General features: G+C 42.5%; 1 protein-coding gene across 4 annotated transcripts in view; it reads right to left on the reverse strand.

The window, feature by feature from the left end:
• Positions 1–9: 9 nt before the first annotated feature.
• SLC1A2 (solute carrier family 1 member 2) overlaps positions 10–17,751 on the reverse strand; it is a 131,348-nt gene continuing 113,606 nt past the window's right edge. For 3 of the 4 annotated variants that reach the window (XM_011356827.2, XM_023528676.1, XM_023528675.1), the window contains exons 9-11: positions 17,617–17,751; positions 6,237–6,468; positions 696–2,292 (exon numbers count right to left, since the gene is read on the reverse strand). In XM_011356827.2, coding sequence (XP_011355129.1) covers positions 2,221–2,292; positions 6,237–6,468; positions 17,617–17,751 — 439 coding nt within the window. In that variant the 3' untranslated portion in view covers positions 696–2,220. Of the gene's footprint in view, positions 2,293–6,236; positions 6,469–17,616 lie in introns of all 4 variants that reach the window. The other variant, XM_011356828.2, reaches the window with a different exon arrangement.

Consider the following 17,751-nt stretch of genomic DNA (forward strand, 5'->3'; position numbering starts at 1 on the left):
ACTGTCCCCTTACAGATTTACAAGCCAACTGGGTAACTAGGAAAAAGCTGAAGACAAAGCAAGCCAAGAGGACATTTAGGCAGAGTCTTGGGAAGATGATCCTGAGACAACTCCTTCAAGAAGCATGCCAGCCTGTCTAAGTGCTAAGCTGGCTTTAAACAGCAAAAACCACAAGCTCCTAGATGCCTTGCTTAGATCCTTCTCACCATAAAAAAAGCTCTTGGGCGCACCACTTAAAGACAATCCTTAACAGTTTCACAGCTGAATCCAAGAACTGTCCCCTTGATCCACAACATTTGCTATAAAGGATACATTTTCCACAGTTACATTTCAGCACATCCTTGGCCACCCTGTTAACTGCCCATATAATGAAAATGAAGACCAATGCCACTTTTTTTTAAAATGCAAAAATCTGCTTAATACTGCTGAATAGCGATCCTTATCCAAAAACAACTAGGGTTTAAGGGACACAAACAATTGGAATCTCTTGTCTCTTGTATGTTCCAAAGGTGTCTGCTTTGGAAAAGTCACAAGGAGTAGGTGATAAAGGGTATATGATGTTTACAAATATCCTCTCCTTAGAGAATTTGGAGTCTATGACCATTCATGAGTATCTCAGCATCCATCTGCCGGCCTCAGATACCTCCTTACTCCCGTGTGCGGACCAAGGTTCTACACATTCCTTAGGGGTGAACGTGCTTTATTTATCAATGATTCATGTTCAAGTCCTCAGCAAACTCCCAAAGCCCACAACCTTAGGAAAATACTGTGGGTTATTCAATAGAAAATGAGGGGAGAGACATTGAAAAATCTAGCTTGCACAATCAATCATTCAGGATTTGTTGGGTGTCTACAGCATGCAAGGCACTGTACTACTCCAATTATATTATTTATTCTCCCAAACTTTCACAGCCTTAAAAGGGTTCCATCTTTGAGTTGAATTGTGTAGAGCTATCCTTTGTTCCCATTTCATGGTTCAAGGTTGCCCTGACTTTGCCATAGGAATGTCACCTTTATAGGATTTTGCACATATGTTTGTTTTCTGGTCCTTTCCACAGAGAAGACTAGGGCTCTGCTTCAAACTGTGTCCTGTAGTTGGTTTTATGTGCTTTGATATAATATAACAAAAGGCTTTCTACTTATTAGATAAGTGACAATCTTTTTGTTTTTATCAAGAGATAATATTAAAAGAGGCACAGCCAACACAACTGTTCTCTGTGTGTAAGGAGATTAAAATGATTAGGCCTTCTAGTTTGATGAGAATATTATTAAAATAATTTGGAGATCAAAAATGTCTTTTTGTTAGAAACCCAAACAAGAATTTTATGGGGAAACAAAGAAAGTGAAGCAGAGATCAAAATAATCTCACTTGATTTCACTATGCCAGGTGAATGCAAAGCAAACGAAAATGAATTTGAATATTTGAATCTGGTTAAAATTTATGTTGACTGTGCTCCCTTAGTTTTGTCAATATATACAGTAGTTACATGTCAATTACATTCTAATCCATTATCAAATTTTAAGCAATTTATGAAACATACTCTGAAATTTCAATAATAAATTTCCACAGACTAGGTAGAGGAGAGCAGAGACTCAGTGGGTTCCATAATCAGCATCCTTAAGAGTATGGCTCCCCTTACAACTCTCTTGGAAACATTTAGCTAAAAAGAGGACACAGAAGATAAATTGTCACTGTTCCCTAAAACAGGTACTTGCTTTTATCAACACATGGGCAAGCTCTACAAGACATTTAAGAATCACTTCTAGAGGCTTCTAGAAGTGCGTAACGAGGTGAAGCACGGAGAACACTTGAAGGAATAACACACTGAGTGTCTGCTCACTATCCCAGATCCCTGGAGTGTACCGCACTGCTTAGTTGTGTCCCCTGGGAAAAGAGCAGCTACGGTTCTGCATCTTGAGAAAAAAAAAAAAAAGGAAGCTGGCAAGAACGCGTCTTCAATTCAAACTGATTCCTCCAGCAGCAACCATTCAGACAATAATACAAGTGAGAAAATTAGATGGTTACAAAGCATTATTTGGCAAAGACACAGCACCATGCCTATCACTGACTCACAACAGATCCTCTAAGCCTCAGCTAACAGATTAAGTAAACATAGAAATATATGCATTTTTTCCTTTTTAAAGAAAGCTTGTTTATATCCTCTTTTACCATAACATACGCTGGGGAGTTTATTCAAGAATTTGTTGAGAGTCATATTCTTATTTTTCACGTTTCCAAGGTTCTTCCTCAACACTGCATTCTGCTGACTTTCCATTGGCTGCCAGAGTTACCTGAAAATAATTATCATCAACATCCAGCTTACAGGCCACGTACCAGAAAACCACCCCAGGGGTTATGTGGAGGAGCACCAGATCCAGGTTGTACTGCACGACTTATATATTAATTTTAAATGTTGTTCTTCTCAAACTGATTTTGAGCTGATCTTGGTTTTCAACACTGATTTGTGAACATTAAAAAATATATATTTGCCTTAGAGGGTAATGAGGGACTGGAGACACTTTGCAATTTGGGGGATATAAACTGTGCTTTTAGAATTGTGGGGGTGTCTAACTACCCATAGACCCGTCATCAAACAATAATGCAATCCTTAACAAATAGTGCCCATGTGCTACTCCATACAACCACAGAGAAAAACAATCCAGAACTAGGCAGCTAGTTCTACTCATGCATGTGAAAGGTTCAGTTGCAATGAGGCCAGGTGAATTTTATACACATCCAATTTTAAAATCAGGAATCATGATGGTCTGTTTACCAAATAAGCTATCCAGATTTTAAAAATTAAAAATAAAAGAGGGGATTAAAAGCCTGAGATCAGTGACATGTCTATTTAAATTAGTTCAATGCAGACATCTAATAAAAATGTAATCACCAGACTGTCTATATTATGCTTCTCTGGCTCTAAGCAAACTGAACCCTTACACAATATGGTGGGGCGCGGGGGATTCCCCTCCACTTCTACACAGTTTTCCTAGCTTACCTTCCATCTGTCTGTCCTCAACGTCATGTGCAAACTTAAACCCACGACTGATATTCCACATAATGGAGAGACTGGATTTATGGAAGCATTAGAATATGGAGATATGACAAACGCAGCAATGTTTGAAAGAAATCTGACCTTTTTCTTACCCAAGTGGCAGTGAAACGCATGCGTTAGGGACACACAACATGCTAGGAACAGAAGGCCAACTGCCCTTCACAAACCAAGCAAGTGAAAATAAAAATTGGCCATTCCTCCAATCCCCATTGGCCCCTACAGTGTTTCAGAAAAACCATGCAACAAGCAATGACCTCCTCACATGCAGTTATTATGATTAAAATTAAAAAGCTATTGCATAACTTTCAAACTACTCATTACAAGGCAAGAGTTTGAAAATAGAAAGAGCAATGTGGCATAACGGTGCTTGAAGTGGTTAAAGTTTTGACCAGAGCTGCAGCAAATTGGTTTCCCCTTCAGTGAACTGTCAGGAGATACTTCCAGGAAGGGACAAACCATCTGCCTGGAGAAAGTTGCCTGTTCACTCAGACCTTGGAATGTGCCTATTTGGCTTTCAGTGATGAACCAGATCAATAGCTGTGCAAAATTATAAATCACAATGTGGTGCCTTGGAAAACTAGACAGCACTTGGGAATGGGGGTGTTTTTTTTTTTTAAATACCGGGGCCTGTGTTTCAAAAGTAGCTGGGAGAGCAGCTTTTTTGGCATGGTTGGGTTAAAGGGAGTCGGAACTCCATTCCCCCATCCATTCAACTCCTTTCTGCTCCAAACACCTGGGTAATAGAAAGAAAAAAAAAAAAGCAGAGGAGGGAACTGCCAGGAACCATTGGCGTCTTCCATCTCAGTTTCTAAAAAGCAGTGAGACAGAATGGACCAGAAGGAAGTTCCAAAGCATAAATAAACGTGTTTCAGATACTCTGGGAAAGTGTGCAAATTCATCTCCATAGCTCTGGCTGCCTCCTTCGCATATCAGTGTCAACTCAGTTAGTTGATCTAGAGTGGAAAGAGTCAATTTGCCTCACCTAGCAAAGGCTGAGGACCAACATAGTGAGCTGAACCTAATCATTTCACTAAAATGTGCAAACAGCTGGAGTAGTTATTAAACCTATATGGCCATTTCACCATTTCCATGACATGCTCAGTTTCACCATTTGACCAGCGAAATGCTACTTCGCCGATAAGTTTGCAAGTGGTTGGTTGGGTAGTCAATTATAGAGACTGAGCCACTATCTCTATAGAACGGTCAGAAAAAAAAAAAAAAAAAAAGGTTATCTGAATTAAAGCATAGGGTCAAGATGCTAAAAGGACACATTCAACAAATATTTCTAGAGAGCCTACTAGAAATATGCCAGGCACTGCTTCAGGTTCTAGGACACAGCAGTGATAAATGGGGACACAGTCTCTCTCCTCATGTAGGCTTACTTCCTATTGATAGCGACAGTTGACAAACATCTCCTTGTGGGACTTGAGTTGTTCTGCTTAAAATCTGAAGCAAATTTTTCCCGATATGCTTGATATCCTTTAAGAAAAAAAAATCTAGGACATCTGAAATCTAGAGATGTTTTCATGCCTATACAAAACAATATTATTAAGAAGCCTCTTAAAACACTCCAGAAGGGCCACAACATAGGCAATTAACCACTGGGATTGCAAAATTAAAAAAATATATGTATTTTCATCTTGTTTCATACTATACTATATTTCCTTGTATGGAAGTAATTTGGGGCCAAGCCTTATCTCCTCTACAGAATAGTACATTCATCTTGCTTTCCTCCTATTCCTAATTCAGGGCTTTGCAGATAATGGCCACTCAATAAACACTTGATGAATAATCAAAATATAGGTCATAGGAATGAGATGGGGGTGCTCATCTAAGCCTCACAAGGCACACAATAAATACTGATTAAATATAACAGAGTATAAAGTCATTCTTTGGGAATGTTGAGTTGACTCAAGCTAACATTTTAATGGGGAATAATCCAGCACATTCATTTAAATGTGGGAAACACTTTCTAGGAGAATGGAGTATACACTTTAAGTACATCTGAATTTCTAATAATGAGCCATTTTCACTGAGTTAATTAATTTACACGATTGCCTCTTGATGGATGGGGTCCCTCTGGGTGGGGTCCCTCCCTACTTTGTATCAGAGCCCTGGTTCACTCACACGTGTACCTGATATAGAGGGGATGAGCAAAAGGTAGTGGCTAGTCTGTTAGATTTCTGGACCTATGTTGCTGCCCACTAAAGAGAACTGCTTCTGTGTTAACCTCAGTTGCCCAGCAGAAGCCATCGGGTATATTTAGAACAACGTACAAGTAAGACAGAAAGAAATTAACAAATGAAATGAGATCTTGTCAACAAGAGTCAAGAAGATATCAGAAATCTGTACTGAGCCTGGAACCATTTTAGCAACCCAACCCCCAGAGGTGACTCTGCTCACCTGCCAGGGTTTCTCCAAGTTTGCTTCACTCTGGTCATGACACTCTGTCTTTGAGAATGTCAAGTTAGTTACAGTGAATGCTAAACAGAGCCCATCAAGCTTTAAGACTTAGCACCCAACAGCTTGGAAGAGTCCAGAACATCCATGCTTCAGGAAAGATGGTACTGCTGGGCAGTGAGAAATGTAGTGTTTTATTTTTAGAAGACCTCTACGAATGATTGTCTTTCCTTTACTTGAAATTTGTTACCCATTCTTAGAGCAAAGTGACTGCCAAGTCAAAACTCACCTTCCCGCAAAAATAAGAGAAAGATAGCTGCATAGCTATGTGGGCACATTTTTGACCAATACATGATACAAAGAAAGAAGAAATGTTTGTGCTATATAAATCAAATGATTCTGGGTATTTCTCTTGATGTTTCACCTGAGGAATAGACTATTTGAATGCCAGCAAAATCCTAGGGACCACAAATTCTTGGGCACAATATTCAAGAAAACCAATCAAATTTGTGAAGTGGGTGGATGGGGGCATCAGAACGACTGTTTTGCATCATATGGATGAAAGAAGTGACTGATTGGCTCTTTCACTGTTAGGCCTGTTGATTTCCAGCCATGTTAGACGCAGAGTTAGATGATCTGGGACTCACAGAAGCTTGGGTTACATGATTCTTTAGAAAAATAAATATGACAATAATACGTGCAGGGCTTTGGTATTTGTTTTAAGAAATCGAGCATGCACTATTATATACAGGTCTCGATATCCATGAATGGGAAAGGTACCTTGCACTCATCTACTATGACAGAGTTGTGTGCAGCATAGACACATTGATTAGAGTTGCTTTCCCTATGATTCTTCATGTCATCATAAATGGACTGGGTCTTGGTCATTTCAATATCTTCATGCACTCGGTGCTGGGAATCAATGGTATCCAACTCGGACTTGGAGAGGTGATAGACAATCCCAGCCCCAAAAGAGTCACCCACAACATTGACTGAAGTTCTCATTCTGTCCCTGGGGACAAAGAACAGAAAATGTTTAGTGAGGAAGCAGAACGCTATGGTGGTTGAGAGGCCAAGGTCTAGAACCAGAGTCCTAAGGTTGAGTTCTGGCTCGACCTTTCCCTCTGCCTGATCTGGGGCAAGTTACTTAAACTTTATAAGCCTTCATTCCCTTGTTTATCAATTGGAGGTAACAGTCATACTTCTCTCATAAGGTTGTATGAAAATTAAATGAGAAAATGTATGTAAATTGCTTAGAAAATTGTCTGGTGAATGGTGAGCACCCAATAAACAATAGCAAAGAAAAACGAGGAGGAGGGAAGGAAGAATTAGAGGAAAATAACGTGTCCAGATCTCAGAATTAGGACCCAGGCTCCAGATACTCCTAGCAATTCCTCTTGATTTAAACTGTTCTTCCAAGACTCCACTTTGAATATTACCTCCACTTACTTTATTTTACAGGAAAGAAAAACTACCTGTGAATTCTCCCAACACACACATATACATAGACAAAGTTGTTGGGTAAGAAACTCAGCCACAATTTTCTCCCTGACCAATATGTGTAGTGACTATGTGTCCTGGAAAACTCAAAATACATTGTTTTGCTTTCTTTATTAACCTAAAAAACCTAAATCTTCCAGAGTATCTCTTGAACCAGGAAGTGTTAAGAAAAATGCTTCCTGAAATCTTGTTTTTCAAGTTCTGATTTGAAAAAAAATAAAATGTTTGCTAACTCTTCCTCTTAGAAGGTCAGCACCAGCAAAACTAATTAAGTTCTTAAAAGTAAGCTATGTTCTCTCACCCATAATTTGAAAACAGTGTGAAGAGTCTTTTTGACCATGTTGATGATAATCAAAGTTCTAAAGAGAAGAATGCTGGAAAACCACACACACACACACACACACACACACACACACACACACACACACAAAGGATTTTCAGTAAAGATGGTGCTGAGGCATCCTAGTCTAGGACACTCTAGCCTTCGATTCTAAAAACATATATATAAGGATGCTAGACTTAGCTCAAGTCAAAGTAGAAACTTTAATTGGTTCTTGGAACAAAGGCTTAAAATAAATTCTAGTTGTTATCAAATTTATTTCTCATTACAGAATAATAACAATGAAGCTGCACTAGGAGAAGTCTGGCCTGACTCCCTTGCAAAGAGCTTGTGAGCCAGCTGTCCTCCTGGTTTCAAGCAAGAAAATGTTGCCCATCAGAAAATACAGGTCAGAGCCCAACTTCAACTCTCGGGGGCATCTCTCCATCTGAGAATGCTCTTTTCCTCCCTTCTGCTTTGGAGAATTTGCTTCAGGATGTGCATGATTGAAGACTGGGTCTTGGGGTCATTCACAAAAATCAGGCACTTGTGGAGATTGTTAGAAAGTCCCAGTATAAGGGAATGAGGAGGAATACATGACAGTAGTTAAGGAAGAACATGTACTCTGGAGGCAGCCCAACTTGGATTCAAATGCCAGCTTTCTCCCTTACCTGTTGGACAACCCTGATCATATTAACATTTGTGAAACTTAGTTCCCTCATCTATAAAATGGAAATAATAAAAATGTCTACTACATAAGGATTGTTGTGAAGATTAAATCAGATAACAAAGTGCTAGCAGTTCCAGACATTTAGTAAGAACTCACAAAACACTAATTATTACCTGACATGTACTTTTAACATTACTGTTAATCTTACTAAGTCAATTTCAATATATTTTTGGCAACTCCCAGATAGAACATCTAAATGTGCCTGGTCAAGCTACTGTCTCCTCCTGAAAACATTAACCCTGTTTATAGGACAGTTCTTCTGGCAACACTCCCAACTAACCAGCTGAGTTATTTGTCCACCATACTGTTGTAGTCTATTCAATTATACTTTCAATCCCTCAAAGAATGTGTTCTGTGTCATGTACCCTACAGCCTTAACTAATTGTTAAATTCTGGAGTGCTAAAGTCTTCAAGAGGACTCATGAAGACTCTGAGTACTCATTTATCTCATGGCCCAGAAAAATCTGAGTACTCATTTATCTCATGGCCCAGAAAAATCTGCCTTATTGGAAAGTAGAACAATCAAAAGTGCTGTTGGCGGTGGTGGTGATGATGATGATAATGATGATGATAGCTAACATTTATATCACATTTAATATGTATAGGGATACATGATGCAAAGGACCTGGTTCTCATACCTTAAGCAAATCACTTCTCACCTGAGCATGAAATATAAAATAAAGCTAATTCCAACTTCACAGGAGTTTGTGAGGGTTAAATGAGAGAAACACTTGGCTTGCCTTAAATACTCATTAAAGATTGCAGGAGCATAAGAGCATGAAAATGGCTAAGCGGAAATAAAAAGAGAACATAGGCTCTAATATTTTCTGCGCTCTTCATTAGTTCATTCATTCATTCACTCATTCATTCAATAGATGAATAATGAGCATCTTCATGTGTGCAAGGCACTATGCCAAGTGTCCAGGCAGCAAAGAATAAGACAAGACCTTTCCTATGCTTCCTTCTCTCAAAGAACCCATACTCTCTTTACTTGTCTGTGTTCCCCACTGGAGTAAGAGAAATGTTCTATAGGAATAAATGCTGGTTGCTATGGGGTTTTGTAGGTAGGAGACTTTACCCACAGTTAGGCCCCAGGAAAGGCTTGAGTGGAAGTGTCTCGAGTTAGGTCCTAAGGGTAAGTCTGAGATAATGAGCTAGAAAAAAAACAGAAAAATAATACATGTGAAATCTTGGAGGAAGGAGCACTGGTGAGTGTGGTGAGAGGCAGAAAGTAAGGTTGATCAAAGTTAGGACTTTATTCCAAGTGTAATGAGGAGCCACTGAAGAGAAAGAGTATACTCATTCCATTATGAAGAATGGACTAAGCAGGGCAAGACCAAAAGAGTAAAATCCACTTAGTGAAGAGGTAGTGGACATGGAGAAAGATGAATTTGAGAGAGTTAGGAGCTAGAATTACAGGACTTGAGGGCTGATTGGTCACAGAGAATAAAAGAGAAAAGAGTAAAGGACTCCTCTCAGGTTTCTGCTTTGGGCAACCAGTGGACAGTGCTACCATATTTATGGGCATATGTGGTTAGGATGGGAAAGATTCTGGTGTCGGCTTGAACATATTGAGTGTGAGGCTGCAACCTAGCAAAAGGGAGATGTCCCACAAGTGGTTCTGAATATGGACTAAAGATCGAGAGGGGCATGTGAGCTGCAGGTAGTAAAGTAGGAGTAAGAACACCTAGAGAGGCCACAGGTGGACACCACAGGCAGGTTTAGTTTATCCTTGGAGAGAATGCAGAGTGAGAAGAGAAGAAAATCTAGTCTAGAACCCTGAGGGTAAACAACACTTAAGAAATGAGCAAAAGAATAAGAGTCAGCAAAGGAATAAGAGTCAGCAAAGATGTAAGGAAAGTAGAAGAGTTTGGGGGAAGCATGTTTCAAAAATTAAGGTGTAGTGGACAAGGACCACTACTGCCTAGAGGTCAGATAACACAAGGAAAAGAAGCGTCTCTTGATTGTAGCAACAAAGGTCATTATTGACCCAGCAAGGGCAGTTTCAATACAGAGGCTGAGAGAGAAGCCAGCTCACCATAGGCTGAAAATTGAATGACAGGTAAGGAAGTGGAGACATTATACATAATCGAGTTACTCAAGGAGATTGACTGAGAAGGAAAGGGGATGGTAGATGGAGGACAGAAGATGGAAGAATTTTCGTTTGGCTTCTGTGGCCACCAGGAGAATGTCTGACTAACTCTGGGGAAGTTTGACTCTGGCCAAAAGCAGGATATGGGAGTTTATGGTTCACATGTGGAAAATTTCTTCACAGGCAAATACTTTCATTTTCTCTCACAACAGCCCTGACCGTTTAGGAAACCCTGCTGACCTCAGGAGCTTGTAGGCTACCTAGTAGAAAGAATTATAGAGTGCTTGATGCTATCCTTGGGTCTGGATGCTATGTGTCAGGGCAGAGATGAGAAGGGAACAGAATGTTTAATTGAATGGAATTCACTACAGATGACGATAGCTTTGGGGGCCGCCAGGGACCAAAAATGAGAGAGGGGCTTGACTAAGCTGTTTCACACTGAGGCACTGGGTCTGGTTCTCTGGAAGAAAGGCCAAAGGACTTTCTCTCTCTTTTCTGTCCCTCAGTCTAAATCCTCCAGCAGCAAGGTAGTGGGATTGTCTGAAGGTCCTGGTTCTCACAGAATAACAGCGAAGGAAGCAAGGTCACCCAAAATTCATCTGGTTTCTTCTATCGCCATTTCTATAAGTCCCCACATGTCATATATTGGCAATTTCATATGACTCAACTTAACAATCATAGAAATAAGCCATGGTGTCTGACTCTCAGGATGTGGGGTGCACAGTGTGGCAGAGGGGTCACCTGAGAAGGCTGGCATAATTCTGAGCATCCAAGGGCCAAATCTACGTGAGGTTGGGGAGGGAAGGAGAGCCCATGGAAGCACTGGTTGAGTGTGAACTTTGGATTCAAGCCTGGATTGCAATCCTGGCTCCAGCGGGGCAGGTTACTTAGTCTTTCCTGCTCAGCTTTCTCATTTGTAAAATACAAAAAGCAATACCCACCTCCAAAGGTGTTCAGTGGTTGACTAACATGTATTGAGTTCTTTTCATCTGGGTGGTCCTTTGCCAAACCTCTCCCTTAAGTGACTGAAAGAATTTAGAAAGCGGGCCTGTACCAGGCTTGACATCATGCCTGACACAAACTCAGTGCTCAGCTTTAGCTACTCATCATTATTGTTACTATGAGTCCAAGCGAAAAGGGGAGTAGATCACTTTCTCTTTTATTCCTCTACCAAGTCTTACCCATTCCTCTTCTTATACCTAGCACACTCTGTTGGGATTCTTTGACCACAACTCTTCCCATTCATAGACTATAAGTTCTTTGAGGGCCGATACCATGTTTTATCTGTTTATGATACGGAGGGGCCACAGGAAGGGGGCAGGCAGGTATGTGAAGGACGCAGGGCAGGGATGGGTCGTTAGTTTGAGAGGGCACATTAACTCTAGACAGAGAACTGGTTTTTGTTCAGCAAACTTCAGTTGGATGTTTTGGTGGTGAAGAGTTAGGACTCTGGGCAAGAGAGGGGAGACACGGAAAGCCAAATGATCTTGCCTATGAAAACGAGAGAGGTGTCCTGAAAGCTGAAGAAAGACACAGAGTTGGAGGGAAAAAAGGCCCAGCAAGGTAGGGAGAGACCGGGACTAAGTACAGGGAGAGATTCCTCAGGATGGAGAACACTGAAGCATGTTTTTGTTTGTTTGTTTGTTTGTTTGTTTGAAGAAAAGGGATGCCTAATATTAAACTTTTACTTTTTGTGCTACTGAAAATTGATGAACAGTGATGACTTCAGAGAAATAAGATTTGAGGTTGTAGGGGCAGAGAAATTTTCCCTTCTTCCCTTCTACATTCTTTGGCTGATCTAATAATTAAATCAACATAAGACAGATGAACAGGAGAAAAACAAATTTAATTTTGTACATATGGGAGTGCCATAAAAATATGAGACTCCCAGCAGTCAGGCATTTGAGGATCACATACCACCCTGAGCTAAGGAGAAGAAGGAAGGGGTCTGGGCCTCCAAAGGGAGGGAAGACAAGTCACAGGATGATGAGAAGGGCAGATGTTTGGTAAACAAATCTTTGCCCTGCCATGCAGATAAGTCTCTCAGATGAAAAAGTTATCTCCAGTAATCGCTCTCTTCCCTGGTATAGGCCCCCTTTCTGAATTCTTTCAGTCACTTAAGGGGGAGATAAAAAATTTTTCCTAAGTCTGTCGGATCTTGATTGCCTTCAGCTCAAAATAATCCACATGCCAACTGACGCATTCTGGAGTGGCCTCTTCTGCTCCCCTTCAAGATTCAATTGTAGGTGAAGGGAGATTTTTTTTTTCTTTTTCATCTTATAACTCTCCTGAGTTTTGCCCATCCCCTTGTTTTTCCATGAGAATGTCTTCCTCTTGTGATAGATGAAAGAATGATTTTGCTGTGCAGAACAATAGCCCCACACCCACCCTGTCCCCATGAACTATAATCACACATTGAATCAGGGACACTGGGGCGGGAGAGGGAAGGACTGAGTAGAAAAGGGCCACATTCCATGCTCAGGTTGACATAGACTGGAGATGAGGTAAGATGTAGGAAAGAATTCAGTGGTAGTGGGAAATCAAAGCCAAAGACTTCAACATAAGGCCCTGGAATCTTCAGAGATAGTGTAGATGTAGGAATGACTTTTCTTTTCCACCAGATGTGGGGTAAGGTTTAAATCAGTTGTGAGTGTGCGCGCGCGTGTGTGTGTGTGTGTGTGTGTGTGTGTGTGTGTGTACGCAGGTGCCTTAATGACGGAACAAGAACCCAAATTGGCAGGCCTGGAACAGCCCCAAGGAACAGCCAGATCATCTGGGTTTGAATCTCAGTTCAGTCATTTAATATCCAGCAAATTGGGATGTTACTTCTCTCTGAGCCTCAGTTTCCTCAACTGTAAAATGGAGGTAATACTGTTAGCTGCCTCATAATTTGCTGTGACTTTTAGGCAAGTCCGTGTAAAGTACTTAGAACAATGTCTAACACTGAAGGAGCACTCACTAAGAATTAGATATTAGTATCCTGCGTCCTTTTGATTTATTTTCATTGAATAGATTCATGAACTGTTAACTCTGTCAACTAGTGCTCAAAAAAGTATAGAGATGCTCAAATGCCCACAATCAAGAACTGTATTCCCTCTGCCCTATCTCTAGTCCATGGCTTCTAGAAGTGACATCCCTGGCTGGACTGCATCAGCAGCATCACCTGGAAACTTGATAGACATGCCAATTCTTGGTCCTTTCCCCAGATCGCCTCAATCTCCAGGAGGGATGATAATGGGGGAGCTTCAGAGTCCCCACTGCATTGTAGAGGCTCTTTAAGGCTTTCCTTATAAGTGCCATCTCAACTATATTCAAATTAGCAAACATGTCTCCAGAAATGATCTCGCCAACAGTCTCATGTGATAAATGAGTCACAGATCTGCTTGGTTTTCACTTTATTTTGGCTTTCCTTTTCCTATCTGTGGCCAGACCCAGTATTTATCACCTCTCCCTAGTAGTAGCTCCCAGTTTTCGCTTCATCGTGTCTCCTTCAAAGAAAGACCGGTGTCAGCGAGGTCTCTTAGAAATATCTACCAAGCATTCCTGAGACAAAAGGCCTCCTGGACTCCGGGGAAGGTTCTGGTTTTACTAGCCCCACCTATCCGGTGTTCTAAGACTCAAGCACTTTTCAGGGCTCAGAATCCTGGTTTCCACCAGGACATTTATGGAGGAGCTAAGACTGTCCTTTGAAAAGTGTCCAGGGCTTGGCGGGCAGTAATGAGGCTGGCTGGTCTCCAGCAGTTGGCAAACAGCGTGGCACATTAAATGTCACTGCAGGCTTTGTTTGGTTTTAAAATTTCTAGAGTTATGAAAGCTTACAAATCTTGCCTAGAGGAAAAAAAAATCCCATCTTTTTCTGTTTTTCTTCCATAGACTCCTTTACTGGGGAAGGACCAGCCTTTCCCTGCACCCCTGTCTCAACTCATGCCCCTGTCCCACTCCTGCACTAATGGGCACCCAACAGCCACAAAACCCATGACCAAGAGCGTGCTTCCAGAACTCCTGTTTCTGGTGGGAAAGAATGTGGCACCATTACTAATTCAAAGCAGATCTGACCTAGCTACAGACCTTTGCGTGCATTTTCCCAAGATCCTCTACCCTCCCTTTTTCTTCTCTTCTTAAAAAGAACATTCATGCTTATTTGTATACAAACATCCATCAGGTGCAGAATCCTAGTCCTGGTCTTAACACTAGAAGGGCACTCAAGGGCATTCAAGGTCTAGACTCTGCTTTCAAGCCGGCAAGTTATTGTTCTCATCCTACCAGAGAGTAAACGCCCTGGGGGCCAGAGAGTAAACACCCTGCCCGGAGTCCTGTGGAGAGTAAGTGCAGAGCTCAGACCCAGGGCACCTGCCTCTTCGCCTCTCTTCCCTTGATCGCCAGAGCTTCCCTCCATCTGAGATCAAACCCCAGAGCTAGAAACAGCTCTTCATTCCCTCCTTCCTTTCCAGTGCCAGCCTAGGATCAAGTTTTCTCATATACAATGTCATCAATATACCTAATCCCAATGTATCATCAGTTTTTTGTTCGGCCAACTCCCTTCTGCTAGCACGTTTCAGCCCTGGAGTTAGGACGCTCTGCGCTCCATGCAAGTGTGAGCATGTGAGCGCCTGTGTGGGGTGATCAGGGAGGACCTGGCCCTCTTATTCCATTCGCTGACATTTAGGTCAGAAGTAGGCAGGGTCTGGGATGCTTCATGATCTGACTCCTATCCAAGAAGCTTGGAAGTAAATCACTGCCAAGAAGACCAGGCTCACAATGGCTGACCCGCTGGGGCTGGAGGACTTGGATTGTAAGAGTAGCTGAGACCTTGATTGTACCCCATTTGTCCCTAGTTGTTTTGTTTTGTTTTAATCCTGGGAAGTGGAAAGAAAAACAGTTCCAACAAAGAATCCTCTGGTTAGTATGTAGAACCAGGGGTGACCCTAACAGCTGTCTTCCCCAATCGTCCCGTCTCTGGACCTCTCAGTTCCTCTTCCCCACTGTTAGACCCGCAGTAATAACTAGGAAGCTGTGTGGAGTGTGGTGAAGGGCCCTGGCCTGGCCGCACAAGCTCTCTTGTGTCCGGGGCGGGAGATTTGACCCTTCTGATTCCAGGCTTTTTAGGAACTAATCGTCAACAGAGGTATCCACGAAATATCAGTTCTTTTTCTTCATAACATTAATGCATTTTTTCCATTCAAAGGCATTTGCATTATAATGGGGCGAGGCAGCCTCTAGAATAATAATTTTTTAAAAAGACGACTCTCCAATGGTGAATTTCAGACCTCAGAAACAAGCCCTAAAAAAGACTAGGCAATGTCGTTGCAGCAGGCAAGGGACGGACACTTGATCGCATCATGGGTTTGAGAAACTCAAAGGGCAAAGAGGTGGAGAATGCAGTAAGCAAAAGTCACAGGATAAGTAGAAGGGACATTAGTGGCTTCCTCTGTCTTTCTTCTTGTGTGGAAAGGCCTCTAGTTATCACGCAGCAGTCCTGTGGTTAACTTTAGCATGAATTTATTGAGCTCCTACTGTATGCTCTGTTCTCAAACCATTTTGCCTGTGTCGTTATTTTCTCTCTGTCCTCCTCACCAACCAAATCCTGCCCTACTCTTCTGTCTCTTCATCCTATTCTCCCCAATCCTTCTGCCCTGACCCCACCACCGAATCTCAGCTGCCCCAAGACTGCCTTGTCTGCAGACGTCGTGAGAAAGCTGCCCTTGGAGCCAGCACGGGGCCCAGAGAACCACCGCACTAGCACAAAGGACCTCCACCACCAACTGAGAGAGACAGGCAGAGACAGGTTAGAGTTTGTTCCATGTGCTCTTCCCCTTCCCACTGAAGGTGTTTCCAGAGCATTTCTGATTTAATTCAGGAAGATCTATGACTTTCCTCACAGCCCTCCTCCACTGAGGAGGTGATGTCCAGGGAGCCGCTTCTCATTTCTAACCTAAACGTCAATGCCAGCAAGTTTGATGGAGGGAGAGAGCAGGCTTCCTTCTAGCCTTCCCAGATGTCCTTCTTCCCTTCAGCCATTTTCATGTTTCCCTCTTTGGAAGGCTGACTAGAGGGGAAGGAACTTGTTTTACTGCTGGGGAAACTCGAGTCTATAAAATGTGGCTTCCGGCTCTTAAAATCTGTGCCAATCAATGTCAGAAAAAAAATGCCACTGATATGTGGGGCAGTTTAAAAAATGTGTGGGCACTTTGGCTACGGACCTCTGTGCCAGCACTTGTCACTCAGCTCCAAGAGTAGACAGGAGGCCTCAGCATACATAGCACAGAACATCAGAGCCTGAATGGGCCTTTAGCCCACCTATGGATTCCAACCTCCGTGCTGGGGATCATCTGGCTATAGCTTGTGAGTGGGCAGTAAGTGTCTTACACTAGGAAAATGCCCTTCACTGGGAAAGATAGCTAGGCTATGTCTCCTCAGTCAAGGTCAAGATTCTCTGCATGGCCTTCGAGGCTATCCATCTTGCCTCGCATTTCACCACTCTGACTCACACTGTGCTCCAACAATACTGAACCACTCGCAGGTCCCCACGCTCTTGCCACGGTGCCTTCGTGCAGGCTGGCCTTGATTGGAATGTCCTGTTTCCCCCTCCACCTATGTATATTTGAGTAACTTCTACCTACCAATGACGATTCTGCTCAGTTATCACTGCCTTCAGAAGCCTGACTTTGGCCAGGATTGTGAAGGCGGTAGCCTCCAAAACCAAGCAGACCTAGTGTCAAATCTTTGTTCATTTTCAAGTCACATTATCTCCTTAAACTTCAGCTTTCTCATCTACAAAATAGGGGCGATAACACCAAACTCGTGGAAGAAGAAGACGTAAAGTGCTCAGTAGAGTAGCTGGGACATAGCAGACACTCAAACTCCATAGCCATTCTCACAGTTACCTGATTTCTCCACTCTGCCCTCCCATCCTAGACTGGCATTGTGCCTCTCCCTACCACTATCCTTTTACCTGTGTGCTACCCTTTAATCTACTTTATTGAAGAGTACAAACAATACATGTACCCATTTTAAATACATGGTTTGATGAGTTTTGACAAATGTACAACCTATACGTACCTGTGTCTATGGAACATTTCTATCGCTCCTAAAGGTTTCCTTGAGCCACTTCCCAGTTAATCTTCACACCGTTTGCCAGGGCCGAGGCAACCACTGATCTCTTGCTATTGCTAGAGATTACACTGTCTTTCCTAGAGCTTCATATAAATGGAATCGTACAGTATATTCTCCTTTGTGCTTCATTCACTCAACATAATGGTGTGAGATCCTTACTGCTATGCTTTTAACTGTATTAAAATGTATCTGATTCCTCCACTAGACTGTGAGGCCCTCAAAGATTCTATCTTTTTCCTTTTTGGCTCCTAAGTAGGCACTCGGTAATGTCAGAGGGAAGAATGGAGGGAGGAGATGAGGGAGTCACAGCGAGGACGAGCTAAGGTCATGGCTGCGACCTTGCATCTTGTCCACCCCTGGAGGCAGTACTCACGGCCCCAGCTGAAACCTATCTTCCAGCACTTACAGCAGCCAGTCTACAGCCACCAGCAGGCTGATGTCCTCCGTTGGCAGGCCCACAGCCGTCAGAATGAGGAGCATGGTGACCAGCCCAGCACTGGGGATGCTGGCTGCGCCGACGCTCGCCAGTGTGGCCGTGAGG

Source organism: Pteropus vampyrus, unplaced genomic scaffold (genome assembly GCF_000151845.1).
Source record: "Pteropus vampyrus isolate Shadow unplaced genomic scaffold, Pvam_2.0 Scaffold31, whole genome shotgun sequence".
Taxonomy (NCBI): domain Eukaryota; kingdom Metazoa; phylum Chordata; class Mammalia; order Chiroptera; family Pteropodidae; genus Pteropus; species Pteropus vampyrus.